This window comes from Corvus moneduloides, chromosome 2 (assembly GCF_009650955.1).
Source record: "Corvus moneduloides isolate bCorMon1 chromosome 2, bCorMon1.pri, whole genome shotgun sequence".
Lineage (NCBI taxonomy): Eukaryota > Metazoa > Chordata > Aves > Passeriformes > Corvidae > Corvus > Corvus moneduloides.
Genome location: NC_045477.1, coordinates 41,040,978 through 41,057,747, shown reverse-complemented (window position 1 = coordinate 41,057,747; position 16,770 = coordinate 41,040,978). Strand labels below are relative to the sequence as shown.

Genomic DNA, 16,770 nt, shown 5'->3' with positions numbered 1-16,770 from the left:
CACTGAGAGGTGAGGATGCTTTCCTACAAAGTGGTTTTTGTACAGAAGAGAGTGCTTGGGAGGTACCAAAAGCCTAAAAAGATTCTATTCTGTTTAAACTGAAAACAGTAAAACAATGATGTGTCAAGTAAAAAGGACTGAGATTTGATCCTAAACAAGAATGACTTGGGTTGGCAATGATAACTTTTTCAGTTTAAATGATTATTTAAAATATATGTGTGTTTTTACATATAACACACAGGTTAGGTGAATTTCTGACTCATATATTACTTCATTTAGCAAAATAGCTTTTATTAATGCAGTTCAGTTAGATTAGATTGAAAAATTACTTCACAGTTGATTTTTACTATATTTGGGTGGCAAAGGAGTTTATTTTTGGTGCATTTATCTGATGCAAACAAATGATTGTACAGAATAACCTTATGGCAGTGTTATCTTTGTACCATCAATAGTAAGTGAAAACCAGCAATACAATAAAGTTCTTTTAAATTACGCTGACAATTTATATGTACATTATGCTGGATTGTTGGCGTCAAGCCAAATTCTGTCCATAGTGCATTTAGGGCAATTTAAGTGCCATTGCATGCAAATTATCAGGTTTGAACATATCAACTACATCTGTCTACTGCTTGTGATGATTAGAAATTGCAAATATTTAATCTCCTGAGAAGCAGCAGATTTCTTGGTTGATATAGTGATAATGGAAAATTATATCCTGAGCTCTGTCTTTTAATCATATGAGCACATTTGGAACAAAGAAGATGAAATCATTGTTATCAGTTTTGTTTTGATTAATGGTATGTGGTAGTATAATAATGGTAATATAGTAGTATTCAGACTGATGCAGGTTGATGGAGACAAACATGATAAAACACAACTTGCATTTCCTCTGTCTATGAGAAGTTGAAAAGATGGCTTTAGGTTTGCGAATCCTTAAGAATCATCCAGGGGGAGGGCAGATCCTTCGAGTGGCAGTACTTCTGAACAGTTTGCATAGAGAAGGCAAGAATTATGAAAAGAGCTGTTTTGGTGAGCACTGGTGGATTTGAGTGGATGCCAGAGAGTGATGGAATGTTGGGAGTGGATAGGAAGAACTTGAATCAGCTTGAAATGCTTGAAATGCATCTCAAGTGCATCTTGAATTGCTGCAAATGAGTTTGATTAATTTTATTGAAAGAAGGCAGAAAAAGAGATGAAGTTAAAAGAATATCAGCTGTCAGGTGGTATGTCGTACTGGGGTAGTTTTTTGAAATCAAGAGATTAAAGAAAACATGGAAAAAGCGCTGAGAATGGGAAGAAATGAGAAAAGAGATGGGATGTGAAATGGCAACCTTCAGGACAGAGAGGCCCACTACACTCATGTTACTAAATTAATGTTCTGTATCTGAGATTTTATTACCATGAGAAGAAAGGAAGAAAAGACCTCTAGAGTCTGCCTCCAGTGCAGTAGGTGATGATGAAAATGGTGATTATTTTTGCCATTTTTCCCCCGTAGTGTTATATCATTTTCTTTGGGACCTACTTAAACTTCCTATTTGTTAATGTTAATTGGAATAAATTAAATAAGAGCAGTTGTTACACAATGATTGATTGGTAGATTCTTAGTATGTTTATTGTTGGAAATATTTATGAAGTATTTATATTAACATTATCTACTGTGTGCTGCATGCTGTGTCTTGGTTTACCAAATAAGAGACAAAGAAAGGGGGCAAGAGGTAGAGGTGAGTTTCAGGACAGTGAGAGCTTCTTCCCATGACACTTCTCTGTAACAACACAATTGGGGTTTGCAGGTGCAAGGCCTCAAGAATAAAACCAGAAGATTGGGAGTGTAAGAGCTGCAATGGAGAAATACTGCCAGGAAGGCTTTGGAAAGCACTGCCACAACAGCTGGGGAGAAAGGCTGCTGAGCAGCAAGTGTAAAACACACAGCAGAGCTCTAAATGGAAGCTGTAGAGTTAGGAACTCATATTGATCAGTTGTTAAAACAATCGACTCTGCTGTTATAGCCCAGATTAACACTGTGCCAAGCAGTTAAAAGATCCATCAGATCCAAGTAAACAGGAGAAAGAACGGACTGTCATGAAGTATCTTTTATTTATCCCAAGATTTTTTGCATTAGAATGCTTATTGTAAACAAGGAAAGGTACAAAATACCTTAATGGAAAAAACCAGTAAAAATTGTCTGACTGTATTTCCTGACTTATTTAAATCACTTTTTAATAGAAATTGGTATTCTCTTTAAGAGGTTCACATTTTCCAAAATGATTGGTTATCTCCCTTGTCTGAAATAAAATTAAATAGTGGAGTTCACAGAATTGTTAAAGTTGGAAAAGACCTCTAAAATCATTGAGTCCAACCGCTAACTCAGCACTGTTGTGTTCACCCTTAAACCATATCCTCAGTGCCACATCCACACTCGTTTGAACACTTCCAGGACTGGTGATTCCACCACATCCTTGGGCAGCCTGTTCCAATGCCTGACCACCCTTTCAGTGATCAAATATTTCCTAACATCTAAGCCAAATCTCCCCTGGTGCAACCTGGTCACTTCCTCTCATCCTGTCACCTGTTACCTGGGACAGGAGAACCAATCCCCACCTCACTACATCCTCCTTTGATGCAGCTGTAGAGGGCAAGAAGGTCCTCCTCAGCCTCCTTTTCTCCAGGCTAAACAAGATGAGATGCTGCTTATCATCTCTGTCCCTTACTCTCTATTAATAGCCAAAACCACAAGCACTTGCATGCAACCATTTACATACTTTTTTGATTCTAGGAAATGTTTGGAGTGTCTCTTTCTAATGTCGCATGAAATAAATTCAATCAGTTCTCTAGAATGGTTTATATCTTGGAAGTAAGACACGGTAAAGTGCTGTATTACACCGTGGTCTTCATTGTGTTTGGATTTCGGTTTATAGTTACGAGTTGTAGAACTCAAATTCCAGAAATTCTTATTCCATTTAGTACCCTACCTAATTTACAATAACTTTTTATCACTAAAGCTGAGATTCAAAAGTTTTTTTTTAAACTACTCCTGATTGCTCAAATAGGTAACTGCTGTAGCGTGACAAGTGGGCAAAACCCGGTAATGAGCATAGGGCTGAAATATCTAGAGATTAGAGCTGACAGTCATGGCTGTGTTCAGCCTCTTCCATCAGCAGGAACGGATTGCAACAGACAGTGAAACAAATTGGTAGCAATGAGGTTCATATGGCAGCTTTTCCCTGAACAGAAATTCTCTGTGCATAGAACACGTATCTTCTGCAAGTCTTCTGACAACTATTGCTGTTTTCCTCATGTGGGGATGAAGCAGGGGTGTTAAGTAAAACCCCTATTTAATTAACCTTGTTTGGTTTTACATCCAATAAAGAGGAAAGACATTATTATTAATGGCCTGCTGTTTTAATTGGTTTCATGTAGCATAGAACTTAGCTCTTCCTATTTAGAAAACACTTAGGAAATTTTAATCTTAACTTCTCAAATATGATTAAAGTACTCCACGAATTTAGGGAGTGACTTGAAAATACAAGGAAAGATGCAAATTTATGCACTTCCAAAAGTTCTAGGTTACCAGATTGAAGTCTCCAGTACTAGGCAGGAATTAAATGCATTGTCCAATCTGTATCTACAGTCCTTTTTTAAGTGAAACAGTAGATTTCCATTCACTTCCATGTGAAAAAATAACCATTGTAAAACAGAACATGACAGGTTGTACTTATTGCTTCCCCTGGTGGCAGTTTCAGCTAAGATCAAAGAACAAGAACATACTCAGACCAAATCACTTTCCTGAGTCTGAGAAGTCAAAGTGAGGGACATTAAGAGCAATGCTATTGCTTACCAGGCTGTGGAAAACCACAGTAAATAATTTTGTTTGGCTGCTATAAAAACAGCATCAGCCTTCAAACACAGAGTTGGAATGATGACAGTTGAATGAAAATTTACTGACAAAATCAGATATTTTTAGACGAAAAATGGATATCTCTAGGAGAAAATTAAGGTCACTAAAGATTGTAGGAGAGAACATTTTTAATAGAATTTTGAATAGGACCTCTAGATTTGGCACAAGGGACAGAAAATCAAAGTTATCCCAATAAAAAAAAGCATGTTTATACTTTCTGAGCTCATTGCTTACTGTGTTGCTACAAGAAAATTTTGGAAATTCAGACTTCCATGCAAAATTGTTTCTATTATACAGATTACCCCTCAAAGAACCTAAAATGTTATCAAGTCTTTTGTGAGGCAGAATAAGACTTTACCAATGCCAAAGGATTCTGGTTTTATATAACCCTTGGCATTATTGTTCTTCCACCAAATGTACTGTGAAGTTATATAATACACAAGATTTGGGATGTTTACTTTTCCTAGACTGCAATCTGCAGTCACTCCAGTGAAATTCAGCTTGTCCATTTTCCTTAATATTCCCTTCATGCACAAGTTGACATCCTTATCGCCCTTATTTTTTTGCCAGGCAAGTCCTTGAAGTACCTAAATTGATGTAGGTACTAAATCTTTGACACCTCAGTAAAGAACAGCAAAAATACCTTCGGTTTGTATAAAAAATTACTTCTCGGTATGAAAAATTATAACACCTTTTTTTTTTGCACAAAAATGCTGATATCATTTCAAAACAAGGGAAGTAATATTGATTACTTTGAGAGAAGCTATTTTTAATTGTAATTGCTAGGGATCATGCAATTTTAGCAAGTGAAAATTTATCTACAGCCCAAATAAATGTTACTTTGGTGATAGCTTTTATAACACTTCATTAAGCATCAAGGTTGTCATCATAATTAATATTTGGCTCTTCCACGGTGAAATTATGAGCACTGCAACCAGTGATGAGAAGTTTACAGAGGTTTTATTATTAGCAAAACCCATTTAAATAATGTTTAATTTGTCAGGGTTTAAAACAAATAAGCAAACTGCAGTCAAGCCTGAAAATATTTTTATCTGATGAAGTATCAGTGTATGTAGAAAAAATGTACATATAATTCTATGACTTCATGCACACAAAGGATATTATTTTTCTTAAACTTACTCCATTAAAAAGCATTTTGTTCAGGCTCAACTCATACAAATTTGAAGTATTTAATTCAGAAGAGCAAAATACGGGATACAGATAGAAATCTATCAGACTTCAAATTCCTGTTTTCTGTATTCATAAATCTATGGCTTTAACACATTGTGTATCTCAACTTTGAAACTGGATAGGTTAGAGGAGATTACATGGAAATATAAAATGAGTTTTATCTTCCTTTGTCCCAGTACCTGGTCATGCTTTAGATTTTAGTGAAGTAAAGAAATACATTTTCAACCTTGTGATAAATTTCTCGTTCCTATGTAGTTAAGAGAAATGAGAATGCGGTACAATTGACAACATTCCACGAATGAGTAGTTATGGGGATTGTGTCAAAACACCAAAAAAATTGCCGTATTACCACAGTTGCTATTACCACTTTCAAGATTTGTACCTCTCAACTGATCCAGCTTCATTTCAGGACAATGCAAAAATCAAGATATTTTAACCACTACTTTAAAAGAATGTCAAAAAATGTGTCACATTATGTTTCCAACAGCAGTCAGAAAATTTCCATGGGGATTGTCCTAAGACGGCCATGTTTTGTTACTTCTGTTCTGGAAAGGAGTGTTCTTCCCCACCCCTCATCCTGCTGGTAATGTGCTAACAACTATTTTCAGTCCCCTTCCAGTTGATCCAAGCTTACACTTCCACTCTCTCTTTAGGATGAAAACCAGAAATGTCTTGACCTTTAAATGAGTTAGGAATGCAGGTAAAGAAAGCATGGCCTGACCATCTTGTAAAGGCAAATGGAGCTACTCCAGTCTAAAAACGTTAGGGTTTGATGCTTCTTTTCCATACTTCTTTAGAGTTGTATATTGTTTCACTATTTCAACACTGCTTTAACAGTGACAAGGCAGGAGCTAATTCTGTAATATTTTTCAAAATGTGTAATGCCTTTTTTCCAGACTGATTATATTTTCTGATCAGCTGAAGTTTGCTGTTTGTTGAAAACTATGTTTTAGGGAAAAAAAAATTGCTTATGTGCCTCTGAAAATAAATATTAAAGATTTTTACTTAATAAACAACTTTTAAAAATCCACTTAGTCATTTAGATATTGAGTATTTACTCCATTTTGAGAGACTTGTTCAGCCTGGAGAAGAGGAGGTGGAGGGGAGACCTTGTTGCCATCTAAAACTTCCTCAATATGGAAAGCAAAGGGGTAGGTACCCCTTTAGCTCTTAACACTTGTGACCCATTACAGAACCCAAGGGAATGGCCTGAAGCTGTGTCAGGGGAAGTTTAGGTTGGGTATTAGAAAAAGTTTCTTCACCCAGAGGGTGGTTGGGCACTCGACCAGGCTCCCCAGGGAAGTGGTCGTAGCCTCAGCCTGACAGAGTTCATGAAGCATTTGGACAATGCCCTCAGGCACAGGATGTGACTCTTGGGGTGTCCTGTGCATGGCCTAGAGTTGGACTTGATGAGTCCCTTCCAAATCAGCTTATTCTGTGATTCTATGAGTAATACTGTCTTCACTTAATAAAGTAGCAGTGACACTCTAGCAGCACAGTGAGAAGGAGGTCATAAACTCAAACAGCTGGTTAAATCTACCAAGTTTTGGCCAAATTTTAATCATGTTAGGACAGTTAAAGGAACCAGTGATTTCAATGTGATTTGCATGAATATTTGCCTGAAAATAGGATGTCATCTTTGATTGCTTTGCATAAGCCTTACTTCTATCAGATTGAGGACTTTCTCTTGTAGAAATGAAATTAATGAAGAATTCTTGTGAGAGATCTACAAAATCCTACTTTTTCATAAAATAAATTATATGAGATTGGCTTTATTTTGACATGAGATATGAAATTTCTTTGAAAATTTCCTAGCCTGTGGATTTTTCCCAGTGATTAAAAATTTCCTTTGAAGAAAGATGCTGAAATACACAGAAAGAACCATGTAACATGTTTTAGATTTCATTTTTTTGGCAATGACTTAAAGTTTAATCGTAATCATAGGATATTTTCTTGAATCAAAGAATGACCTTGAAGTTAAAAAAGAGTGATAATTTTCCTTCTGACATAAATAGTGTTGTTTTGAGTGTTGTATTCCTCAGATGAAAATAACTATGCTAAGAACACTAAGATATCCCTTACTAATATTGTTCAATTAAATGGTCTATTGAAGTAAACTCACATTTTAAAAACAAGAACCGTCCACCAAGTGAATATGACTTCCACATAGGCAAGCAGAAGAATAAATTGATTACAGCTTTACAAGGTTTTTAATGCAAAGTTAACTTTGCTACATTGTACTCAAATGAGATACATTAAGTTTTAAAATTTCCTGACCTTTGTGGACTTCATTTTTCTCTGTTAACATAGCATGGACATTTGATTTACATTTCATTAGTGGGAAGATTGAGTTAAATGACTGTAGATTCTATTTCCAAACTTGTTCATATTAAAAGATTTCTTTCTACTAAGAAATGTTCAAACCGTTTTACATGAGAGAGGTTTGAATTACTTTATTGCACCATTTGATCATATGAAACTCTTTTTCGCTCAAGTGGCAATATTTGAAATTGATATGCATATTTTTGCCCATATGATTCCTATTGACTTAAATAATGGTTACACAGTTACGAAGTACCTCATGCAGGGGAGTTAGAAAATATAGCCCTTGCTATTCAGATATTAAAATATATACAAGGCAAGTAAAGCATTGGGAGGTGAGGGAGTTTTAACAGCCATGTTATCTGTGAGAGATACATCAATGTTTATAGCAGCATCCTTTCTGTATTAAAATCAGCAGAAGAATGTAAGCAGGATTTGATGAAAACTCCTTTCTGTTCCCTCACAAAGATTATCAGATACATCACTGATCATAGGATGTTCAAGTTTAATATCTTCTTGATGAAAACTACTTGGAGTAATTCTAGTGGTCTGCAGTTTGCACCTCCTCTAGCTAACGTTTCTTTCCAATGTTACCGAAACCAGTTATCTCTGTTTGGTCAGAATTTGGTAAATGGGAGACATATAAAACCATGCAAATTTCTATCAGTTCCCAGCACAGAGGTGACAAATGCATGGTCACTTACTGCCTTGATGCTTTCGAAGTGTCCACCTTCTTTCTCAAAGTCAATTGGCTGTCCATTGTGTGTCCAGTAGAAGGTGACATCCAGTGTGCTGTCATGAAGGGCCTTGCAGCTGAGGACGATGCTCTCTCCAACTGTTAACTCAATCTTCTTGGGAGTCAGCTCTATTCTTGTAGGTTCTTGAAACAGAGAAGTGTTAGGAACATTCTGTTGGAAGTCTACTTATAGTGCCAGACCAAAATAATATGGCTGAGTACTGCTGAGTCTACTCAGAGCTTACATTTGCTCTTAGTATCAACTACAGACAGTCAAATACTGAAATATATTTGTAATGCATACTGAAGTATGACACTGGGGATCAGAAGGTACAGTTTCATGGAATCAATAAAGCAGAATCCTAAACAACATTCTATAGGACATCTGAGGTGGATTAATTAATTAATTTTATTAGTTTCAGGAAAAGCTACATTTTTAAATTTTTCTTTATAAGGCTGTAGCACCTGGAATCTTGTGATTGCATGAAAATTTCAGTTTTGTCCCATAAAACAATAAAGGATGTTTCCTGGATTACTAAGTATAGGAAGAAGCTTGACAAATGAAGTCAAAAGGCTTGAACACCTGCAAAGAAAATCCATGATCCTATATGAATTCAGCTGAAAAATGGAAAAAAAAGTGGTTCAGAAATGGATTGCTGCTCAGTGGTTTTATTATTATTAATCTTCTGAGGTACTATCTTTCTCTGGATTTTATATAGGTACAATTATTATTTTTAAATTAAAGCTTTGTTCTCATGTAGGATAAGATAGGGGTAAATGAGTTCCCGAAGATAAAATATGTTAAAAGGGATATTGATTCCTTTACTTACAGAATTATTTATAGTTTGAGTGATTTAATAAATACTTATGACACATCTACAATATAACAGCTGGAGTATGCAATCTGATTCAGTGTTTGACTAGCTGGAATTTAGTCCCCCTATCTTGTTGGAAACGCTTTTTTATTCTGCCTGTTTTATGGTTGGCTGGGGATTCTAAGTAATATTTAAATATTAGTCAAGAGAAATCATCATTACCATCAAAGCATTTTTTCATACCTTTAACAGATACTGATGCAACAATTTCTGCAGATCCAAATACATTTACACCTTGGCATAAATACCGTCCTTCATCAGACTTGGAAGCATTCAGGATTCGCAGGCTCCCATGTGGAAGAATAGTTATCCTGGAAAGGACAAATCCATAAATATATAAATAACTCACCTATCCTACCAGCCAAATTCCATGATGATATCTTTCAGAAATAATAAATAGGATTAAGGACTGCTGCCTCTGTAGCATGATGACTGAAGATGATAACTGAATTATCTTCTGTTTCAAAAAGGTTTTAATAAATCTGTTTTACTACTCCTTCTTTAATTCAAAATTTTCACGGAAGCATCAGAGGATTAGTATCCTTTGACACTTATTAGAGGTGAATTTTAATGAAACTTTTGTAGAACAGTAAAAAAGATAATCCTTCATAATTTGTCTTCAAAGTTTCACCACTATATTATTGTCAAATCACATTTCAATATCAAGCACAGGCTATTCCATCTAGAAAAAAAATGACCTTAGAAATCAGATCTGAGAAGAATGGGAAGGAAAATGCAAAAGAAGGCAAAATTAATTGTATCTAGTCAAAACATGATTTATGGCATCACAGCACATTGTAGCAAAGGGACTTAAATAATCTCTGCTTTTTTGTAGATAGGCTTTTATTTTTTCTCTGAGTGTGTAATTACAGCTCCACTACACCTCTTGGTAAGTAATCCCACTACAGCATATTCATGAGAAATACTCAACCACTCATATTTGGGAGTTTCAAATTTTCATTTTGCTTACACAATATTAATCATAAAGTCTATGAAGCAGCATGAAAATTAACACTTTTTTTTTTGCTATTTTAAAATGACAAAGACCTGAATTTATTCTATCCCAAAGCTGCAGCCCTGGAAGAACAGTAAATTATCACAACTCCTTTCCGGACAGAGAACTACGAGCCTAAAAGGAATATGGCATCTCTTACATGGCATTTAAGCCAAGCCCTGCTTGCAGGTGTTGTGTATCCTTTCTCAGGTTAGGTAGTGGTTACGACTCTCTCAAAGGTGTTGGGAGATGTAGCCTGGGAGACATGGACACTGGAAGCAGATAAACCTCAGTAAATGCTTTCAGGTATCCCATAGAAGAGAGGGAGAACATGGAGTACTTTCTTCTCCTTATTTTAAAGCTAAGGTAGTATCTCTGTGTCAGAGAATCTAAATAAGTATGTGGGTGGGTGGCTCTTCCCCAGTGATGGTTGGATTTTTAGGTGTGCCTGTCCAGAGAGGACTTTCTGGCTGATGCAGTGTAGACTGACATTCCTTCTGCTGGGAATCCTTTGTTGAGTCTATGATCAGAAATCATGGAGGGTATGATGTTGTGTTTTACTCTTGAGAAATAATTAACCTGGAGTATGGCACTTTTGACAGGATTGGGTTGGGCTCTTCAGCAGCAAAAGAGGGAAGGAATTCCATTTATAGGCTGGCTGTGTTAAACTTCAAAGCTGTTACCTTTGATTTATACTAGAAGTGATTTACTTAGGCTTAAGATTCAATAATGTGCTCAAACTAAATCATTAATATGAGACTGCATATATTTTTTCTTTTTTTTTTTTTTTTTTCTTTTTTTTCTTCAGTAAAAAGAATAATATCCCCCCATTTTCTGACTCTGTGAGAAATGGTGGTTTATTATCTGAGGTTTATAAACATTATGGTGGAGAAAACAGAATTTCATTCCAGTGAAAAATGTTCTGTTCACTTCAGATGTGAAACCACTCACTGCTCTCAGCAGACAGCAGAAGAAAATAATAGCTTCAAAAGTGAATGGAGCAGAGGAAGGACGTGTCAGCGCACAGGTTCCCCAGTGCAACCGGTGGATTCATCTCCTGTCCTACTCTAAACAAATATACATCAGTATTTGAGTCACATTATTTGTCTAAAGGTAATTTTATAGAAAGCATTATTGCATTAAGAAAATGACTCTGTATTAGAGTTTTGAGGGTTTGGATATTTTCCAACAAATAAGGCTTGAAACTTTGTTATGGTATGTCACACCTCTGAAGAAACACTCTGCTTGAGAAACTGACAGGGATGCAAGCTTCCTTCATTTTTGCTGGGTGTAATTTTAAATAAAATTTTCTATCAGGATGCTCAGTTTTCAATGCTCTGATGACATAATTTGTAGGGCAATAATCTTTGCAGAACAGTGATAGTTTTCATCAATATATTGACAGGATCAGAGAAAGGAAATTCCTTTAATGTTTGCAGATTATAAAAGCTTATACACAGCTTAAGTCCTGATATAAAACAGTTTTGAAATTCTGACTTTGGGGGAAAAGAAAGTTAGATGCATATGGAAGATTATCTAGTGAATCTTATGGATATTATCAATTTCATTTCTATTTAGTTAAAAGTTCATGCTATCCATGAGGGAAAGAGTAATTACTCAATCAAAGGAATTGCAAACACATTTGCTGGTGAATTTTTTGGCTCAGAAATTAATATTTTCCTTAAGGTGTCTAGCACTCATCTGTCCTCCTTTTTTTTTTTTGTGTTTGGGAAAATAGCCAGAGGCCGGTTATGATGGAAACTGAAATGCTTTATTTATTCATATAATACTTGCTGCACACAGCAGGAACATAGACTTCTTCTCCTTCCCTGCCAATATCTCTCAGTCACAGAGAGACCACCTGCATAGAATGTCTACTTATTTTAATAAAAAAAAATACCATAGCAAAGAGTTTTTTACTTCATAAATAGAAGGGAAGCAAAGAGAAGAGAATGGGCCTGGGGTAGAATTAAGGATAATTCAGGGAAAAAAGCAATCCTAAATTATTAATTAATTAGAAACTGAGGGAAAGATGATGATAGATGAACAAATAGAGAAAGGATGGTTGAGAGATCAAGGTGATAGTTTGGAGATTATTGTATTTAAGTATAAGAGAAACTCATTGTAATCAGGTAAAGGAGAGGGATGTTTTACATAAAAGGTTTCTGAAAAAAGAGGCACAAAATTAGTGTCTCTGTAGAAAAGAGTTTTCATCTCTCTAACAACCTGAAGAAAAAGAGAGTTAATGTCTTGATGTCAAAAAGTGTGTTGTTTTGAGCTCAACTGCAACAAAGATTTTAGCAGTAATTATTAGGAAAGAGTAATCAAGATTTAACAGCAAATGGACTTGAGATAAAATTGAACATGGGTTAAGTACACAGAATAAGATTAAATTATTATAATATTTAATAAGTATAAATATTTTCTAGAAAATAAGTACAGATTTAATCTTCCATGGGTTTCACACAATATTTTCATGCTGAAATTCACATTACTGGCTAAATAGGTTTAATACAAAAATTAAGGATTGCTAAGAAACTGGTTGAAGAAAAGAGAATTTTTTTTTGAAAGAGAAATTGGTTTTTATACTATGATATTACTTTTCAAAATTACCAGGATACAAAAAGGCTGCTAAAAATTTGATTAAATAAATCATTGTTTGACAGAGCAACTGAGCACCAGACTCACAGGAAAGCAGTAGCTGTGATTCCGAACTAAGAGGACCATGCAGTAAAGGCAAATGCAACCCTAGAATATATCAGACACCAACCTGCATCTCTTTATGAAAGTATTAGTACATGAAGTGCTGAGGAAATATAATAAGGAATGCAGGACAATTTTGAGCATCAGTATTCAGGAAGATTAATTCTAATCAAGCTGACTTTCGGAAGGATCATCAAGATGACTTTTGGAAGGATCATCAAGATGACTGGGGAGGAAAGAAAACCTTTTGTTCTAGAGGCTGTTTGTAAAATTAAAACCGAGGTGTCTGCGTGTGAGATGAATTTTTATTTTACATGTTAATTCATGGATCTTGTCAGCAGTCAGTTGAACCTTTTTTAAAGGTAAATAAGTGCAGATGTCTAATTCACATTCTAGATCTCTACACTTTAGTATCTCAACGTGGAACTGAATCTCACCCTCAAATCTTAATTCTGTTCCCCAGATATAAGTACCTTTTATGATCTGATGTCATTTGTGGGACAAAACCCCAGCTGCTGCAGAGCATGGGAATTAATCTCCCCATTGTCCCCACTCGCTGTGGGTTTGCTTTGTGAAATGAAGCAGTCTGAGCACATGAACTTCAGTTGATACTAAACTAGGAGGGATGCTTGAGGAGTGAACTGCTCTTCAGAAAAAAACATGAATCCATCTGAGGAATGGGACTAGAGCTATTCCAAAAAGAACTTTGGACAGTGGACAGCGTGGATAGTATCAACTTTTTGCTTCTCCTATTGACCCATGCTACCTGCTCATGTAGAAATAGCCATAAGACACCTGTACTGGGCTGACAAATGTGATTTGTGAGAGGATGTAAGTGTTTAGAGCACAGACGTAGAGATCAATTAACCACAAGCTTCACTGCCCATGAAGCTGAAACCCCCAACAAATTAATAATTAAAGAACTAAATTGAAATTGAATGTGATTTCACAGTGTAGCTTATATCTCTGCATATTATAATTTTCCACTCTGTATCAGAAATAGTGCAGTTGTTGGATGCCCAGCTTGCAACACCTGTGGTTTTCTTGTGCAAAATATCAGCAAATTTGGACATACATATTAGTAACACTTCTATAATGTCAGTTTTGCTAATGATAACGTAATCCAGTAAACTAGTTTGAGAACTGCTACAAAGCCATAAAAACATGAATAAGAGTGTAAATTTTCATCTCTAAGGCTTCAGGATTGGACTTAGATTAACATTGGAAGGCTGCAAAATACTCAGCAACTATTGTTTTCAGACAATATTTTCAAATTATTATTTTCACTGTAAAAATATTGCAATCTATTCAAAGTTTATATTCACCAGTAACACTTTAGATTGGAAGCATGCTCAGTACATTTGTTTAAACTAAAATGCGTTAGCTCACTCAAGTCAGTAATTTTGTCAATTTTGGTCTTTTTTTACCAATGAAGTATGCACCAGGGAAAGTCCTTGATAAAGAATGTGCTGCTTTATCTGGAAGGATGAAAACCCATGCTGTTTGCATATGGGATGTTGATGATAATAGAGAGGTGTTCTCTGAGACCAAGTGTCTGCTAAGAAGCTGATGGATGGAAATCAGCCTCATAAGAAATGCTGGATCTTTGCTTATAGATGGTGTTTGGATGTCCTTTATTTGGCAGTCTGAAATCACTGCAGTCTTAAGCCTTCTCTTAATCACTGCTGACTGACAGAGAGGTAAGGAAAAGTGCTGATGGAGGTGGACAGTGTAATGTTCCCACAAATGTCAATGAAAAATTTCAGGTTTCTTTAGGCTTTATGTGATTTAGAGAATGGGAGTAAGTAGGATATGATAAGTAAGAGCTACTTGTATAGGAAGTTTTGAAATTTTTTTTTTAAGTATTTTGATTAAAAGGTAACAATTTTTTTCCTTCCTGCTGCTCTGTTTGCAGAAAACTTTTGAGTGTGACCATAAAATTTGCTCTTATGTTGAGGGGAAGAAGTAAAAAATGGGAAATACAAGCATCTTTGTTTTGGTGTGAAAAACAGAGATTTATTCTGCCTGCCATATCATTTTTCCTTTGATTGATTCTTAAGTATAAATGTGTTAGTAGTGCAGATGCTTTTACTGTTCCACTGTCTTATTGAAAAAATATTAATTCATTAATATCTGGTATCGCCTACCATACAAATTCTCAGATATTATTTACAGCTGGTAGAGGACACACTATTGTATGTTGTAAACTGATGCTGGAAATTTTCAGCCCTCTTTATCACCAGGGACAGTTTTACCTTGACCCACTGGGGCCAGGATGTGTATTTATTTTCCATATCACATGTTAAATCAGTGAGCAGAGACTTCCATCAAGATTAAGATAATGAGAAATGGAAACTCTAATTTTCATTCTGTTGCATCATTCATAGCAGATTCTCATAAGCAGATGTCTTGATGCTGTGGTAGAAATTGTTTCTGGATGCTGAAATAGCTGAGCAGTTGAGGAAGCAAACATGAAAATTGCTACACAACAACTCAGGATTTTACTTGCACAGACAGGGACACAGTGCCTGGACATTAATAAAAATGAATGTCAGGCAGCTTACACTTGGAGCTTTATATTCTTTAAATAACAATTGCAGAGTGAAAAAACCAGAAGTCAGATGTGTGGTAATTTTTGGTGAGGAGGAAGAATTAGCAATGGATAATTTGGTTAGGCTATAGACACTTGTATCTTTCTCTGTTTTCAATTAATTCTTTTGGTATTATATTTTCACTTTCAAACCAAAGTAAATTTTTATAGCACATTAGAGTTATAACCACAGCAATAAGGGAGCACTACATTTAGTTAAAACTTTTGCAGACTTTAACACCTAGTAACTGGAATTTAAAAAAAGTTATTGGTGGCTAGAAAATCATCCCCTGCCTTTTCCATTTTGATCTAAAATCAGGAATATGAAATTGGTTTGTTTGCATGTTGGAAAAGAGAATCTTAAAGATGCAAATGGAGAGAAGCTGCACTGACTCATTTAGCCTGTGGCCCCTCACAGTGTTCTGATCTGAGCAATCTGTCGTTTTACATTAGCTTAGGTTTGGGATCTGTCAGTTTCCTTTAATGTAGATTACAAGGAGTCAGAGCAAGTATTTGTAAATTGTTGAAACCTTTATTTCTCCATGAATGGCTTTGGGCTATCTCATTCCCCTTTGCTTTCTCTTGCTCCATCGTAATAGATGCACAAACCTCTAATGCTTACAGAAAATAGATGTGAGTTATTGTTATAGTAAAGCCACTTAGATAAGCAAAAGGCAATCTACTTTATACATTTTTTAATAATATCACCCTAGATAGAGTAATTTTATTTTAATATTATTGACTTAATTAAAAAACAACCCTGTATTTGGCACAGTCTCTTGGCAAAGCACGAAATTATTTGGATTTTCTTAATTTCAAGTTTTCAAACATTTATAATGGTGTAATTCCTGTGTGTCATATCTAAGGTCAAAGGAATATGTTAAGCCTTAATATTGATGTACCACAAACTACTTCCAGCTCTATTTAAGCTAATCTATGCAGACTGTCTTAGGGCAGTTTCTTTCAAAGGAGCCACAGCCAGGCCTCTCATCTTGCCCTTGCTGTTTGCTGCACAGGAACATTTGTGCATGAAAATACACAGCTCTGATTGGTGCAAATGTTGTCCATGTATGTTAATATAATTTCATGTGGATGACACTAGAAGTTATTTTTTGCTTACAAATGTAGCTTCTGTTCTAAGCACAGGGAATAAATATGATCTTTGCAGTGTTTCTGTGCAGTAAAGTCTGGAAATACTGATACGCCAGAACTGGCAGTGCTTTTTTCTTTGTATGAATCAGCTGGTCATTATTAATTTAAATGATGCTTTGCATTAATGACTTTATTCAAACCAAAACTTAAGCACGTGGTTTGCTTTAAAGACTCTATTAAAAGCACCAATGTCAAGGATGATAGAAAGGTGCTAAAAATTAGCTTCCTAAGGTAATAAACTGAAGATAACTAAGGTAATAAACTGAAACAGAGTCTAACTGTAAATTAACAGAAGTTCAGATCAGTAATCTA

The 16,770-nt window shown here is 35.4% G+C and overlaps 1 protein-coding gene across 8 annotated transcripts in view; it reads right to left on the bottom strand.

Annotated features, from left to right (window-relative positions):
• The window catches only part of CNTN5 (contactin 5), a 620,272-nt gene that overhangs the window by 57,660 nt on the left and 545,842 nt on the right, over positions 1-16,770 (bottom strand). For all 8 annotated transcript variants that reach the window (XM_032099222.1, XM_032099223.1, XM_032099228.1 and 5 more), the window contains 2 exons: positions 9,203-9,330; positions 8,113-8,288 (listed from right to left, as the gene is read on the bottom strand). In XM_032099222.1, coding sequence (XP_031955113.1) covers positions 8,113-8,288; positions 9,203-9,330 — 304 coding nt within the window. The remainder of the gene's footprint in view (positions 1-8,112; positions 8,289-9,202; positions 9,331-16,770) is intronic.